We start from the raw sequence: 16,794 nt of genomic DNA, 5'->3' as shown, positions 1-16,794 counted from the left end.
GTATAAGTATCCTATTATATAAAGTAGTAAGCGTTTTTTGTCTGTCCCGAAGGATCTCGCTAACCGCTGAACTGATATTGTTCTCCTTTACAGTGAAGCTTCTTATAGGTCATGGGAAGTTTAAACTAATTTTGGGGAGGGTGTCTTCACCCCCTTTCCCCCCAAAAAAATTTTTTTTACTCTTTTAAAACTCAAATTTAAAATGGGATGTTGTCGACTTTTCCCCCTCCAAACTTAAGTTCCCCTAGAGGCTTCTAGGGGCATAGCCGCTAGTATAATATATTACAGACAACTACCTGGCCCAAGTATTGGAGACCCTTTTCGTTTGCAATTATATTGCGTTCTGTTCTTTTGCAGGGACTTTGTTTATATTTCTGACGCTATTAGCTGGTTTCAAAGACTCGATATAAAATCGGGACAGAATATCTCGGCCTGTGGACATTTAGTTACACTTTGGTCAAACCCCCTCTATTCTTTTACTTTAATATTTAAATCACGAAACCTAGCAATTATAAAAATCACCAAATCTATCATTGCATATTAGTAGCAAAGCCTTTCTGCAATTGAATTCCAACTGTCTACGTCGAAATTTTTTTAAGGAGGCATAATTTTATTGGCTGCTAATTTAGTTTCCATTAGAATTCAGCCCAAACGGGACTTAACCCATGGAATTCAGCCCACACGGGATTCAACCCACGGAGCTCAGCCCACAAGGCTGAATTCCAATGGAACCGCTAATTTATATAGATTCCATCGACATCCAGTGTTTAAATCCTCTTCCTTCAGTTATTCTATGATCGATAGACAAAGAAAACAAGGATGACAATATTCATAAAAGCGAAGCTCAAAAGTCAGAAGAAAGGACAAATGAACAAGGGGGGGGGGGAAGTTCTGACACATTTGCGTAAACCTGTATATAGGCTTTATCTTTGGACTGAGAGGATAGTTTATAAAAGATAAAATCATTCTTTTTTCCCAAGTTTTAAGATTTTTGGGATAGGCCTCCAGGTGGTCTCTGTACAGGTAAAAATGAAAAAAAAAAAATTTTTACGAGTTATAGGTCAGCTTACGAAAAAAATAGGCATGTTTTTTCCTCAAATACGTGAATAACATTCAAAAATATGCTTTTGTTGTTTTATAAGTTGATCTCTAACTCTTGAGAATTTTTTTTTTCATTTTTACCTGTACAGAGACCACCTGGAGGCCTGGAGCTCCGAAACCTGGAGGCCTATCCAGAAAATCTTTAAACTTGGGAAAATTCATCATATAAGAATGATTTTATCTTTAATAACCTATCCTCTCAGTCCAAAGATAAAGCCTTTATACCAGGTTTACGCAAATGTGTCAAAACTTCCCCCCCCCCTTATCCCCCCACAATTTTTTAGGCAGTTATTCTAAAATAAATGGCAGCACCTGAAATACCTAATTTTTTTAAAAACTATGAAACAGTTCTGAATTTAACTCGAACCCCATGATGTTTAAATCGAACCCCATGATGTTTAAATCGATAAATTATTACTTGGATGTTGCACCAGATTTTCATGTACTCTTATAAAGCTTTACTCGCAGCAGGCTAAAATACCGATACCCCTATCTTTCCCTTTTCCCCCTTACCGAATAAATGAACTGACCAATAAATAAGGTTCATATTAGCAATTGACGACAAATCTTTCCATGTAGACAATACATCCACGTATATCCATTGATGTTTAAGAATAAGTAGCTACATCCATAAACAGGGGCAAATATTCATAGCGTTTTTCACCACCCTCTCCCTGAAACCATAAGTATGGAGATATGTATATGGGGGGGGGGGGAGAAGGTACATCCCCCTCTACCCTCAAAATAGTTAAAATCCTTCCCAGGACCTTTGAGAAACCAAAATGTAAAGAAGAACCATGATGTCGGTCCAGCGCTTAGCGAGATTCTTTGGTACAAACAAACAGAAATCCTGTTACTTTTATAAAAGGATACATAATATAAATTTAAGACGACACAAACTTTAAACATGAATGAAATGTCTAAAATGTGTCCTCTCTCCTTGAAAACACCCAATTTCCACCCAAATTAACCATATACACGTAATCAGTGCTCCAACAATATTTACAAAAAAAAATATTTCTGTAGAGAGTTAAGTATAATTTGTTTTTGTTATATAATACATTTTTTCTAGCGGATACGCCCCTAGCATCTAAGGGAACTGTATTTAAAGTGGCTAGATAAATAGTTTAAAACCATCCCAAGACTTAAATCTGAAAAAAATTACCTAAAACCATGACGGGAACTATGTGAAGCTTACCTAAAATAGAGAACACAATCAGTTCAGTAGTTGTTCAGACAAAAAAACCTTACGTTATATATTACGATATAAAAGTAACAGGATCTTTGTGTCTGTCTGTTTCGAAGGCTCCGCTATCCGCTGAACCGATATGTTTTTCCTTTATATTGTAGCTTTATAAAGGTCAAGGGTAGGTTTACCAAGGGTATTCCACCTTCTCAAGAAAAATCGCCCCTAGAAAAAAATGTAAAATATAGTCGAATCATTTTATGGTAAAGCTAACCATGGCAGAACTGTAGCTGCATCAAGGGGACACCCTGCCCAATTTTTCTCACCTTTGACTTGAGCCATACAAACTAGGGGGAAAGTTAGGAAAATTGAGTGTCACAGTTTTCAAAACAGTTTAGCTTTAAAATGGAGAACCCAATTGCTTATATGAACTTTGGGGCAATTATTTCAAGGCTCCTACTTCCTTTGAGTTTAAGTTGTGCTCATTTCAAGACTATACTAGAAAAAACATATTTAAAAAATTGATATTCGCTTTATAATATATTATTACCAATCATGCCTATATCTTTTATTACCTTTTCTATATTTACAAGAAACCTAGTTTAATTTTCTGTCTAATTATTGAAAATGGACCGATGGATCAACATGTTGTAGTAGCTGCGCTGTTGTTACTTAAGTATGTCAACATCCATAAGTACAAAAAGAATTTTAAGAGCATTTGTCAAAATCAAGAATCACAAATCTTTCTCACATATCTTTTTAGTAGCGAAGCTACTCTAATTCACAATGTCCGTCCGTCTATCCGTCCGTCCGTCTGTCCGTAAATAATGAATTGGGGGAAACGTGATTTTCTCTGCGTTATAAAAGGTAGAAGGCTGAAAATTTTTGACAACATTCCCATCATTAAGGAGCACAATTAACTATAAAACATCAATGGCGGCCAGACCGCTCTTTAGCAGGTTTTAGGCTATTTTTATATTTTTCACATTTTTCTCCATATCTTTGGTGTTTATGGTCCGATTTTCAAATTTTTTTCAGTTCTAAATATCTAAATTAAATTTCCCGTCGATTAAAGAAAACAACAATTACGGTCCGACTGCCTTTTTGCAGGTTTTAGGATATTTTATATATTTTTCACATTTTTCTCCATTTCTTTGGTGTTTATGGTCCGATTTTTAAAATTTTTTCTGTTATAGATATCAAAATTTAATTTCCTGTCTTAAAAAAAAACATGGCGGTCAGACTGCCTTTACGCAGGTTTTTGGCTATTTTACACATTTCCCCATATCTTTGGTGTTTTTGGTCCGTTTTTCAAACTTTTTTGGGATATCAGTATCAAAATATTTTTCCCATTGTTATGAGCATCTTTTATGTAATTTACTTTGACTGTCGTCATCATACAAAATAAAACAAGGTTTCGTATTTATTTTCTCTGATAAATCTATTTTTGATTTTTAAAAATACACTTTAAATCTACTTGTACACATTCCCATCCATGATTTGTTGTGCTTCGCTACTTATGAATGTTGTCATCCTTGTTTTTTTATATATATTTTTCAATACTTTTGCAGCATTACTGACAGACCGATAGACCAAGTAAATTGCATACTGGATGCTTATTAATATAGGGAATCAGCTGTCTATCTTGAATAACATCTGAGGGAATCACATTTTCTCCTAGCGTTGCAGATGACTGATAGACAGGAAAGTGAAACAATTGCTTTCACCTAAACTGTTTGATAAAACCTTGATTAGTTTAAAGGAAGCAATCTTACAAGTGTAGGATGTTCTACCATTTATACCAAAAAGAACCATTAACTTAGGGAGAGAGAGAGAGAGAGAAAGAGAAAGAGAGAGAGAGAGAGAGAGAGAGAGAGAGAGAGAGAGAGAGAGAGAGAGAGAGAGAGAGAGAGAAAAAAAAGAGAAGAAAATTGGGTCATTTTAATTTTATTGTTTAGGTGCTCTATCAACGTTTTTTTTCCAAAAGTAAATCTTTTAAACTTTAAAATTTGAAGCCTCCAGTTCAGTAACAAGAAAGTTATAAACATTTTAAAATGACATTTTAGGTATATGAAAATTTTGAACATTTTCCACACGTCATGATATAAATTTAGTAATTAAAAAATTAAAAGCTTATTGTTAGCAGAAAGTTAGTGAGTTAGTGTTACGGACTCAATCCGGACAAGCCCGATTTAAGGCGAATGCACGTCTAATTATAGACTACCTGGCCAGGTATAGGATGAATGATCAAGAATGTGGTCGTCAAGTTTTATTGACTCTATAAAAGCAGTTGACAATCCTAAAAAAATATACATAATTAGTACATTTAAATCATTATAAAATAAGATATCAATTGCTTATTCTTACAAAAAAATATTCGGTGTTATGACCGACTGGGATCTGTTTATCTTTTAAAGAATTAGATTAAAATTCCTTAGGTATTTGACAAACATAAGGAACATCTAAGCTTTTTAAAAGAATATTGCGCTCCCAAAGGTTAGGGCAAATACAAAAGTGGAAGTTTTAAAAATTTAAGATGTTCATTTTAAAGAAGATATAGATGAGACATATTTTACTAGAAAACTTGTATCATGGAACGAAAACAAATTAGTTGGTTTCGTCGTATTTTCACAGTAGCTTTTTACGGGTTATTTTAGGTCAGGTTAGGTAAATGTTCATGATTGCCTCGCAGAGTTAGAGCCCATTGGCCTTAGCAATAGGAGAAAAGCTACTTTGAAAATACGACAAAACCCACTAGTTTGTTTTCTTTCCATGATCCGAAAACTTTACTGCTATTGGAAATAATCGTTTTTATTTTTTAAAAGGCCTAAATTTTCTCAAATGTTTTGTTGAGCCAATTTTCGGGTTAATGTAAATGTTTCCATCTGAAAAAGTTGCAAAAAATGTACTCTGAAAAGAAAACATAAAGCCGTATTATACATATAAGTAGAATCAATCGCGGGTATATGTTCCCAAATATTATGAATATACGTTGAGTAAAGGAGCAAGGACGTTCATGCTTTTTTTATTTTGGCGGGGGGGGGTGTAATAACCCCTATACCTCCCCCCTTGGACGTCCCTGGAGGAGGGGGGGGGGGAGTGTCATTAGGGTTAGCAACGCTCACAGCACCTAGGGGCTATGTATTCTAACAGGAAGTAAGTGGGCAGAAAAATAGCATAAAACTATGCATAAACTTAAATTTACAAAGAAGCCTAAAACCTTATAGGAACTAATGTTAAGCGTTCCAAAATGGAGACTTTTATCGATCCTGTGGTTATTGAAATTTTAACCAGACAAAAAACCTCACGACCATTTATAAAAGGATGTTTAGCTTAGACTTCTTCCCAGGCTAGTATAGAAAATTTTATAGGATTAGGTCTAATACTACAAGCTAGTCCTTCACAGTCCGTCATGTTAATAAACGGACTAACAAAACCTAAATGTAGAAAAGCATTGACTAGAAATTTCTTCATTAAGAACTAATACTGAAATGAATTTTTGTGTTTGCAAAAGTCTACAATGTTTATGTACTTAAATGTACTCAATACTAACAGGGATAAATATAAATATCCAAAAAGATAGTAAATAAAATGTTGTCATTAATACCATAATTAATATATATTATCGTTCATTATAATCAGTTATCCGCAGTTCTACATTGTAGGATTAATCCCTATTTTAACTTATAAAGTTACAAAACTTAGTGAAGTATATTTAGAGATTAATCCTTTTGCAGAAAGAATACGGTTCAAAAAGTACCTATTGATGATCGCACATATATATATTTGGCCAAAATGTAATCAATTAGATAGTAATTTCCCTCTGCTAGACAAGATCAGTTGTTTCACAAAAAATACATATTATTCAGTGAGATTTAAAAATTAAAAATTGTTTACAGTAGGGCCTAGAATTTTCCTTATATTAAAATTCAAAACAGATTTATAATTTATATTTATAATTTCTAAAAGTAAAAGTGTACAGAGAAGTTATTTAAAAACTAATTCTATATACTTTAGATAAAAAAAGATGGAACATAAAAATGTTGTAAGCTTTGTTGTGCTGGCCACTATGGCCACCATAGGACAGGCCACCATCCTCTCCGTGGACAGCCACGCCAAGGAGGTGTTCAACCTGTACAATATGTATTCTGCCTGCATGGGCCCAGAGTTTGCGATCAACTATGTCAAAAGCATTCAACAGGCTACAAAGTATTGCCAACAACAAAAGGTTATACAGTACCTGTATTTTATTACCCTAGGAAAATGAGGATAGATATCACAGCTTTTGGCCTACCTAATATATTGACGTCATAGTAGAGGGAAAGAGAAAGGAAAAAGAATGCCCCTAGAAAAGAGATGGGGTATAGGTTATTTTCTGACGTTGATAGAATAGGTAGGCCAAAAGCAGTGACATCTATCCCCATTTTACTAGGGCACTAGCTACGGTTATTAAATTAGTAGAAGCGAAGCTACTCTAAAAGTATTTGTGTCTATCATTCTGTAATGCAAGGGTGAAATAATTTTTATTATTGACCCTGCAAAATATTTAGAAAAAGAGGAAAATACACGGAATAACCTAGCTAATGGAGGCGCGCTAACATTACTCAGTATGAATTAAATATGTGTTAACCAGGAGATGACGAGCTAAATCTTTTAGTTGATGGCTATTAGGCCCTGTATCTTCTCTTTTTTGTTTCTTCTATATTAATATACATATATCTATGCAGTGGCGTGCTAAGGGTTTTACCATGGGTGTCTATCCTGAATCTTGAATAATCTACCCTACATAAAAAGAAGATGCATTCCAAATATGTTTTATTGTATCATGGAAAGAAAATGAAGGTTTCTTTATGTTTTCACAGTAGCTTCTCCTATTTCTAGGGGGCTCTAACTCTGCGGGCAATAATTAACATTTACCTAACCTGACCTAACCTAAAATAACCTAACAAAAGCTACTGTAAAAATACAACGAAACCCGCTTCTTCGTTTTCTTTCAATGATCCGTTTTATGAGTTGTTATTTATATTTATTATTATTAGGTTCCAGAATATGTGCTGAAAGAATTGGCTGACAAATTTAATGGTAATGAAATTGAAGAAGAACAAGTTTCTGTAAGGTAAACATTTCTTCTTGTTGGCGGATTTTTGTTTTTATACATATTGAAAACTTTTGAGTTTAAATTTAATGATCTATCCAATGATTATTTATCCACTATAAACTTTTTTGTCTGTCGGTTTGTCAATCCTGTACCCCAAGGCCTTGAAATTATGGTCCGCTAGTCTATCTGTAATGCTCTATTAATGATATCAAACTTTCGCTGTTATGAGAAATAGGAGGCTGAATTTTCTACTGACTTCTACATCTCTGTTTTTTTCAGCAGTTCATTTACTGAGCTTGCTTCCACCATTGAAACAAAAAAGTCGTCATTGGTCAACAAAATGGGTAATCTGAGCTGTGTTCTGGAACAAGTAAAAACATTTACACCGGAGGGAGAAATCAACATGGATCTCTTTGGTTATGAAGGCGTTAAGGCAGGAATAAAGTATTAAGTTGAAAGTTTAATTTGTAGACAGAGAGAGAGTGTTATAAAGTAGCTTCGCTACTAAAAATAATACACACACATATATTTATTGCTCTATCTAGCAGTAGAAATATAAGAAGATAGTGGGAATAATTAGGGAGAGAGGGGACAATGGGCTGTTTATTACACTAGTCCCCAAAGTTTATAATAAAATTTTCTTATTCGTTGGCTTAATAACTTTGGGGACTCAAGTAAATTTTAATTAATATATTAAGATGAGTGTTCAAACGTTACAACCGCTAATTTTACGCTACTGAAAGGGTAATTTATTGGCCATTGTCTTATCCCTTTAGATCCCTTGGGAATAATTAACTATTTGTTAATCACTTTATACCTACACAACACAGGAGTTCTTCAAAGGCACCTTGATTGGGGAGGATGAAGTTATTCTGCGTACTCTGACCGACGGATATGCCGACTGTCTCCAGATTGCCAACAACTGGCCTCAGTCAGAGTTAGACAGGTAACAAATTTGTCTTCTTTGTTTGGCAACCTGTAAAGTAATTTTAAAGTGTCAGTAATCTAAAGAGATAAGACAATGGCCGATAAATTGATGTACATCTCCAATGATAATACATAAAATCACCAATTCTGTATCGTAAAATTAGTGGTCCCTCTGAAAGCCTACAGGGCCTCTACACAATATAACTTAGACCAAAGAAAGACACAAACCAAACGAAAAAACTTCACCTTTTCCTTACTTTAAAGATGGGGAGGGGGGCTGTGCTTGATTTGACATTTTTAAAAAAACCACCAACAAAATTACTCATTCACAATCTTTTATCAGGAATCCTATGGCTAAGGCATTTGGGCGCAGGCAAGTGTTCCTGGTCTGCCATCAGAAGTTGGAGGATGATCTCTGCTATAAGAAACAAATGTATGAGGCCCTTAAGAACTTTGAGGTAAATCACAGGAGATGGGAATTTTTTTCATGGGACGATTATTATTAAATAGGTGGTGGTACCCTCCCCCAAGGCATTCAGTGTTTTATTTAATGAAGTTTTACTTCTAATACAAATGATGAGAATGATTTAATGAAATTCATCAAACGAGACGCCAGTGAACCTTGCTGGGTCATCACCTTCCCAATTACTAGAGGATGCGCTACGTGTTACGCTACAGTGATTGGTCAACCTCTAAGACCACCAAGAGAAATTCCATTCAATTTTCGTAACTGGAATAATGTCTCAATAATCAGCCTTGTGACGTCATAAAAATGAGGGAGATGAGAGAAGAAGTGGGAATGAAAACCTCTAAAAAGAGATTTTCATGACGTCACTTGGCCGATTTTTGAGACACTTTGTCCAGTTACCAATTTTGTTTAATTTTTCAGGGGCTTGATACAGCTGAGGTTGGATTTGGGCTGCCAGGCAACAAGTACGACAAAGCTCTTGGCGTCTGGGCTGTCATGAGAAGCGGAGCCAGCGGTGAAGACAAGACCATCAATGATTTCTTCTTTACCAGACCAAACTAAATTATTAGGGGTACTTTAAAAAAACAAATAGCAGAACGGGAGAGCTAAAAAAGATCCCTCAACTCCTTTCTTGTTTTGTTATTTGCTAGGATAAATATTATAGATTTTTATTTTACTTACCTCGAAATTTATTCTGTTCTGTTTGACTATATTTATCTTAAGGATACTAGTTCCTCATTAAATAAATTACGTAAAATATATCACAATATTTTTTTTTTATAAAACTATTTAGATTTAAAATATATATTTTAAACATATTTTGTAAATAATCTTTATTCAAAATAAATATATCAATATACTTTTTCAATTTTGCCTTATAAACTATTGTTAAAAGTGAAGCTCTTCTATTATTGGAGTCGGTCCAACTTATCCAATCTTATCAATTTAGGCATGTTAGAATTAACCTATCGATTAAAAATAATTTGTTTAATTTACTTGTTGGCTATATCTTATTCCTGGTCTGTACCTTTTTGTTATTGAAGCTAGAGGCTTCAAATTTTGGGTATTGGGAGTAGTTGTGGCAGTCTTTTAGAAGTTAGAGCGATGTATTTATTGCAGACTTCCTTTGATAAGTTGAGTATGTCATAATGCCGTTATAATCGTCCTACTGATTTCAAACCTTGCATAAAGATTCCTGCATCAATAAGGTATAATTTTGAGTGAATATTAAACAATGAACGACATATTGATCTACCCAACAATTATAACAAACATTAATTGTCATTATATAATAATGAAAAATAATGAAATATATATGAATATTTGAGGAGAAGGTTAATTTATCATCCATTATCCTCCCCCCCCCCCCCTCCTCCCTTGGTCAGAGCACATAATTATTTTACAATGACAAATTACTAAAAATCTATCAAATCTGCCATGATTTTACTTAGTGGTTATGTTTTGTGGTTTTAAGACTGCCCAATAATTTTGTGTTAGCCCTACTACACTATAATTTTGTTCCATCCATATCTATCTATCCATCTTTGAATCTGTCTGTTTGTCTGTCTATTTGTCTGTCTGTCTGTCTAATGTCTGTCTGTTTGTATGTCTGTCTTTCTATATGTCTGTTTGTCTATCTATCTATCTATCTATCTATCTATCTATCTATCTATCTATCTATCTATCTATCTATCTATCCATCTATATATCTATCTATCTATCTATCTATCTATCTATCTATCTATCTATCTATCTATCTATCTATCTATCTATCTATCTATCTATCTATCTATCTATCTATCTATCTATCTATCTATCTATCTATCTATCTATCTATCTATCTATCTATCTATCTATCTATCTATCTATCTATCTATCTATCTATCTATCTATCTATCTATCTATCTATCTATCTATCTATCTATCTATCTATCTATCTATCTATCTATCTATCTATCTATCTATCTATCTATCTATCTATCTATCTATCTATCTATCTATCTATCTATCTATCTATCTATCTATCTATCTATCTATCTATCTATCTATCTATCTATCTATCTATCTATCTATCTATCTATCTATCTATCTATCTATCTATCTATCTATCTATCTATCTATCTATCTATCTATCTATCTATCTATCTATCTATCTATCTATCTATCTATCTATCTATCTATCTATCTATCTATCTATCTATCTATCTATCTATCTATCTATCTATCTATCTATCTATCTATCTATCTATCTACTTTTAAAACCAATATAGATTTCTAAGAGTTGTATCGACCAAATTGTTTAAAAAAATTATAGCATGAAAAGAAGGTAAATCAGTGAAAAAACCTTTAATAGAAAGCTATTCTACGAAAAAAGAAAACCAATCCATGAAAGCGAATCTCAACAATTCAGGCATTAAAGAGACCTAATAATTATTGAGAAAAATTTTGACATCCCCCCCACACTTTTTTTTACCTCGACACAACCTTGGCTGTATTAGGGTGGGTGTATACCTTTGTAAAGGGGGCGTAGAGGGGTACACACCTCCCCACTTCTGCACGCCCCTGGTTATAGCCCTTCAAAATTAATTTATCAGAATATTCAACGTTAATCTGATCTAATATTGCTTGGATGAAGTATAGACTAATCAAGCAAAATTTTGAAATCGATAAAACAACTCTAGTTGTTATCGAAAAAAAAGTTAAACGTTAAGGACGGACCGACCCTGTCAATAGAAAAGCTTCACTTAAAGAAATTAATTCCATTGTCTTATCCCTGTATCCATAAAATGACTTTTTTGACTTCCGGTGCCTTATGTTTGGGCCACCAAAGTAGAAAACACAAAATTTCTCTAACCCCCCTCCCACGTCAATAAAAGGTTTCCAATGGAATAAAATAAGAACTTTAAATCAATTTGAACTTTTATGAATAAATGTATCAGTATAGATGTTTAACTACCTGGCCCAAGTGGTGGAGATCCTTTCCGTGTATGTTGGTAAATTGCTTTCCGCCCTTTTGTAGCGACTTACCTGTGTTGTATTTCACCAAGTAAGAAAATCTGGAAAGGGTCCCCACTCTGCAATTACATATAGCTCGTGACCCCTTTAGTCTTTTACTTTAGATGTTACCCTTTTGACATATATTTCTCCTGTTCAGAAAATCTTTGCTTTGGTTAGCAGGTTTTATCCATCTTTGATTCTTATCAAAAGAAAGATATTTCAGAAAAACTAAGTTTTTTTTTTTTTTTTGGGGGGGGGGGTTAAGAATATAAGTAATTCTCTTGTATTAAATAGTGGGATTTTTTGTCCTTAATATTAAAACTACTGAACCAATTGAGTTTTTTTTTCATTTTATGAAAGTTTCACATAGGTTACATGATGGTTTTACGCTATATATTTTTATTTTTAGTCTTGGAGTAATTTTAGGCTAATTTTTTGGGATAAAAGTGTATATTTTTATTTTTTAAGAGCCCATAAAAATTTCACTGTGCCTTTGTCGTCGACCATGATGTTCTTTAATTTACCCTTTCCCATTGTTGCCCGTTATTGCTCGGCTGGGTCTAAAGGTAACACACCAAATATATTGTCACAGTAAGTTGGAAAGTATATAAAATACTAAGATTTTTTTTATCTGAAGCCTAAAATTTTGATAATTACCGTAATCTAACTGATTAAGTTCTTCTTTTAAGGAAAGCTTCATTTAGGTCATGGGATGGATTTAGGCTATTTAGTTTTAAGTTTTAAAAGCGTAGGATGATTTTGAACTATATTTCTGCCCTACCATATAAACCCTTTGAAAACAAAGCACCTAGATGCTAGCCACTTATTCTAAAAAATGTATTGTAATTTTCTAGTTTTAATTCTATAGAACCCGTCCATTGTTGCCGAATAAAAAATAACTTTGTGAAACCTTTATACATATACAGGGACAAATATCTCCAGAACGCAGTTACATTAACTTATTGATATTCATAATCATCAGGGGCGTTCATATTATCATTATTACTAGGGGCTAAGCCTCTACAGGTCTTTAGTGGCGCCCTTAATTTCTTTTGAAATGTCTAAGTTAAGAAATAATTAGTCTATGTTAAGATCAGTTTTTTTTTATTCATGTTTCTTCAAAACTGGCACCGCCTAGTGGCCCTTTTAATCATATTTTTTTGCGATTTTCTTGGAAGAATCGTGGTACCCTCCCCCATAGTAGTTATAAATCTTCCTAGGACCTATGAGAACCTACACTGTAAAGGAGAACCATATAGGTTCAATGGTTAGTGAGATCCTTTGTTACACACACACAGAAACAGATTGATTACTGTAGTGAACATTCTGACATATATCATAGTTATAGAGCAGCTGCGTTTATAAAAAAAATGTCATATTCTATTCTGTTAAATATGGTGGAGGGGGTGGGGGGGGGGGGGGAACTAATATAAAAGCCACGTAATTTGTAATTAAGCCCTCAAAATAATATGTCACCACTAGACAAAACTTGTAGACTAATCTTTCATGTGAAATGCTAATTCAAGTCTAAATTAATATGTCATAAGTAGCGCTTCTAAAACTATTACTTTTTTATAATCTTTGATTCCATTACTTTCTGACAATTTATCAGATATGTTCATTATTAATTCATATATGGAAGAATAGGATCTCTGTCTGTTTGTGCCGAAGTATCTCTATAACCGCTGAATCGATATGGTTATACTTCACAATTTACATAACTTATATGAACAGGATCCTAGTTTTGAACAAATTCAAGGTTTTCAAATAATTTTTATTAGATTTTAGGATGATCTTTACATAGATGAATCCAGGGGCGTCAACATTTTTATTGTATTTCATTAGGAGGGGGGGGGGGGGGCGGGATAGATCTTCCCAAGTCTCTACATTAGCTCTATAATGCCACCCAAATTTTTCAATGTTTAAAAAAAGAAATTATGTAAGGTGGGTGGCATTTTTCTAGTCAGTGGAAGAGGGGGGGGGGGCGGGGGGAGGTAGTGATTTTTAAGATTAAGGAGGTTGAGTATAAATAATTTTGGTTTGAATAACTACAACTTAATTACATCCTTTAGTAATAAATATTACAAAATATTGTCAATCATTATTAGAATATTGTTAATATGTCAATCCGTCTGTTTGTTACTAACCGTTAGTTTTAAGTGTTACATACTATTCGTAATTTAGTAGATTATTGTCTTTTTATTCGAATGAAAGAAATGCCCTGCTAATTTAAAACTTAAATCAAAATTGTATAAATGTAAAAAATAAAGTTTTAAATAATTTAATTTTAAACTAGCGGCTACGCCCCCTAGAAGCCTCTAGGGGCACTGCACTGGTAGGAGAAGGAAAAGTCGACCTCATCCTTTTTTTCAAAAGAGTTAAAAAAAATTTGGGGAGAGGGGGGTGAAGACAACCTTTCGAAAAATAGTTTAAAACCTTACCAGGACCTATAAGAAGCTTCACTGTAAAGGAGAACAATATCGGTTGAGCGGTTAGCGAGATCCTTCGGGACAGACAAAAAAAACGCTTACTACTTTATATAATAGGATAGTTGTAACCATTTTGATATTGATTTGATTATAGACTACTAGCGGTTACGCCCCAAAAGACATCTGCGTGCACTAGAGGTCTGTGTTGGATGGGGGGGGGGGGGGGAGTCGATCCCCTCTCCCTCTTTAAATTTTAGTTTTTAAAAAGTAAAGGTAAACAAATTTTAGTTGGGGGTCATATTTTTCTACGGGCGATTTCTCTTGGGAGGGTGGTGGTACCCTCCTTAAAAATTGTCATAAACCTTCGCAGGTTCTTTGAAAAGCTAAACTGTAAAGAAGAACCATTTAGATTCAGTGATTACCTAAATTCTTTGATTTAAACATATAGACAGACAGACACACATAGATACTGTTACTATTATGAAAGCATTATTTCTGTCGACTAATGGCTGTGATATAAAGTGCCCAAGGCTTATTTTTTATCGACAAAACGATATTCTACATAATTTATGACTTTAACTGGATATAAAAACTAAAAAGTCTTTTAGAAGTTAGGTTTTAAGATAATTTCAGTTGTCAAAATATGCTTTTATACCTTTAACTATTCTGCAATTCAATCAGAAATCTCATTTTAAGTCTTACAAAAAAATCTTATTAAGGTTTTGGTTTTAGAAATGTTGAAAAATAAAATGAATATAATATTTTACTTAATCGATCTTCAAAGAAAATTAGATTACTTTGCTCATAAAATTTGATTAGTTAGCTACCAAATATTTCCTAACCCGTGAGAATTACCCCCCATAATGATCAAAACACCCCCATTCCCAAATGATATTAACAAGAACGCAAACATCCATATGAATAAAGTTTAACTAACCAATTACAAACGTACATAAACAAATACTTTATATATGCTTTGCTTATAAAATTGTACTTTATTGTGCTTTATTCTAAAAAATAAAAAAAGTTGTGTTAAAAAGATTTTCTTTGTCCTTTGATATGAAGAAATAAGTTTTTAGTCTGAAGCTAAAGATCTCGAAAATTGCTGGTCTGAATGGGTAATTTTTTATAAGGTAGGTTTATAAATATCTTTGGAGTGGTTTTAGGCTATTTTTTTAAAAATTGCTTTTATTTTTAAATTAATCTAGATGACATATCTAACACACTTACAACAATAAGATCTATTCTTTGAAGACGTAGAGACGGACGGACACAGACTAAGTGTAGAAAATATGAATAATAACCTGCCCTACAATGCATGGGAAATCAGAAGCAGATAAGTAATTAATGGTTAGTATCTCAAAATTAAAGACATTCACACACACGAACACACACACACACGATTTAACATGCACAAACACACACACACACACATACAAACACATAAACAATAAGTAGTATGTAAACCCAATTCTCATGGTTTTATTATCGGGTGTTGCCATTAAAAAGTCATTTTAAAATTAATGAATAAGTAATTGGTCTTAGTTAGTTTTCCGCGGATAATGATTTTTTTTGGTTATTTGTTATTTACAAAAGTTTAATGCCAAAATGGATATAGAATACGTGGATATTGTGAGAGATTCTTGCATACCCGGATAACTTACCTAACCCTAACCATGGAGGAACGTATATACCGATAACTGAGGAATATATTAACAACCTAAACTGACGACAAAAATTCCCAATAACCACGTATTCTATATCCAATACTGCCTATATCATTACCACACCTATGTATGTATGTATGGTTACTTGTTTTTTTCAAATCAATTATCTTATTATCTTTTATGCATATCTATCTATTTTTCTGTTTACTTATCTATCTGTCTGGAGTGCTATAGAGAAAATACGATTTTCTCAGCTGCTATTCAAGTTAGACGACAGATTTTTTTACGAAGATTCCATATACCAATGAGGATACAGTTTTTACTTTGTCCGTCGGACTGTCAATCATGCTACAGAAGTTAAATATAAAATTTTTTTAAAATGTGCGAGAAAAGTTTGTTTTCTCCAATATATTTCTATTCTTGATTTAAATTTCATTTGATTTAAGTTTAATAATATATTCAAATAAAAATAGTAATTTTAACGATTTTTATTGAAAGGTCCCGTTAAGAAGTAAATTGTGCTACTTATAACCTATTTGTCAGGGATATAAAGGGATAAGAAAATGGCTACTAAATTGAAGTACATCCCCAAGGATGAATTATAAACAAAATTACCCCATCTGTAAGTTACAATTAGTAGTTGAAACGTTTAGACACTCAACCTAAAAAACCAACCAATCAAATCCAATAAAAGTCCTTAAAGTTATTTAGCCAACGAATAATAAAACGTTATTATAAAACTTTGGGGACTAGTTTCATAAACAGCCTTATGTCCCCTCCTTTCCCCCTGCATGTTTGTAATAAATTTAATTCATCAATCTCCTATATATTATGTATTCTTTTATTTATAACACTTTTGCTATACTATATTTGTTACATCACCTACATTTGTAACATCTGTCTATCTAGCTATTCATCAT

The 16,794-nt window shown here is 33.2% G+C and overlaps 1 protein-coding gene across 2 annotated transcripts; it reads left to right on the top strand.

Moving 5' to 3' along the window:
* Positions 1 to 6,299: 6,299 nt before the first annotated feature.
* On the top strand, positions 6,300 to 9,542 carry LOC145308793 (uncharacterized). 2 transcript variants are annotated; one of them, XM_080150296.1, is made up of 6 exons: positions 6,300 to 6,515; positions 7,327 to 7,403; positions 7,668 to 7,818; positions 8,216 to 8,331; positions 8,656 to 8,770; positions 9,202 to 9,542. In XM_080150296.1, exons 1-6 carry the CDS (start codon positions 6,315 to 6,317, stop codon positions 9,340 to 9,342), a joined length of 801 nt encoding a protein of 266 aa, XP_080006422.1. In that variant the 5' UTR covers positions 6,300 to 6,314; the 3' UTR covers positions 9,343 to 9,542. The 2 variants fall into 2 exon arrangements, with proteins under 2 accessions (XP_080006422.1, XP_080006421.1); XM_080150295.1 differs by having other exon boundaries at positions 7,665 to 7,818.
* The last annotated feature ends 7,252 nt before the right edge of the window (positions 9,543 to 16,794 follow it).

Source organism: Acartia tonsa, chromosome 2 (assembly GCF_053477335.1).
Source record: "Acartia tonsa isolate MP-2025a chromosome 2, ASM5347733v1, whole genome shotgun sequence".
NCBI classification, from domain to species: Eukaryota; Metazoa; Arthropoda; class Copepoda; order Calanoida; family Acartiidae; genus Acartia; species Acartia tonsa.
This window is presented reverse-complemented; position numbering and strand designations above follow the sequence as displayed.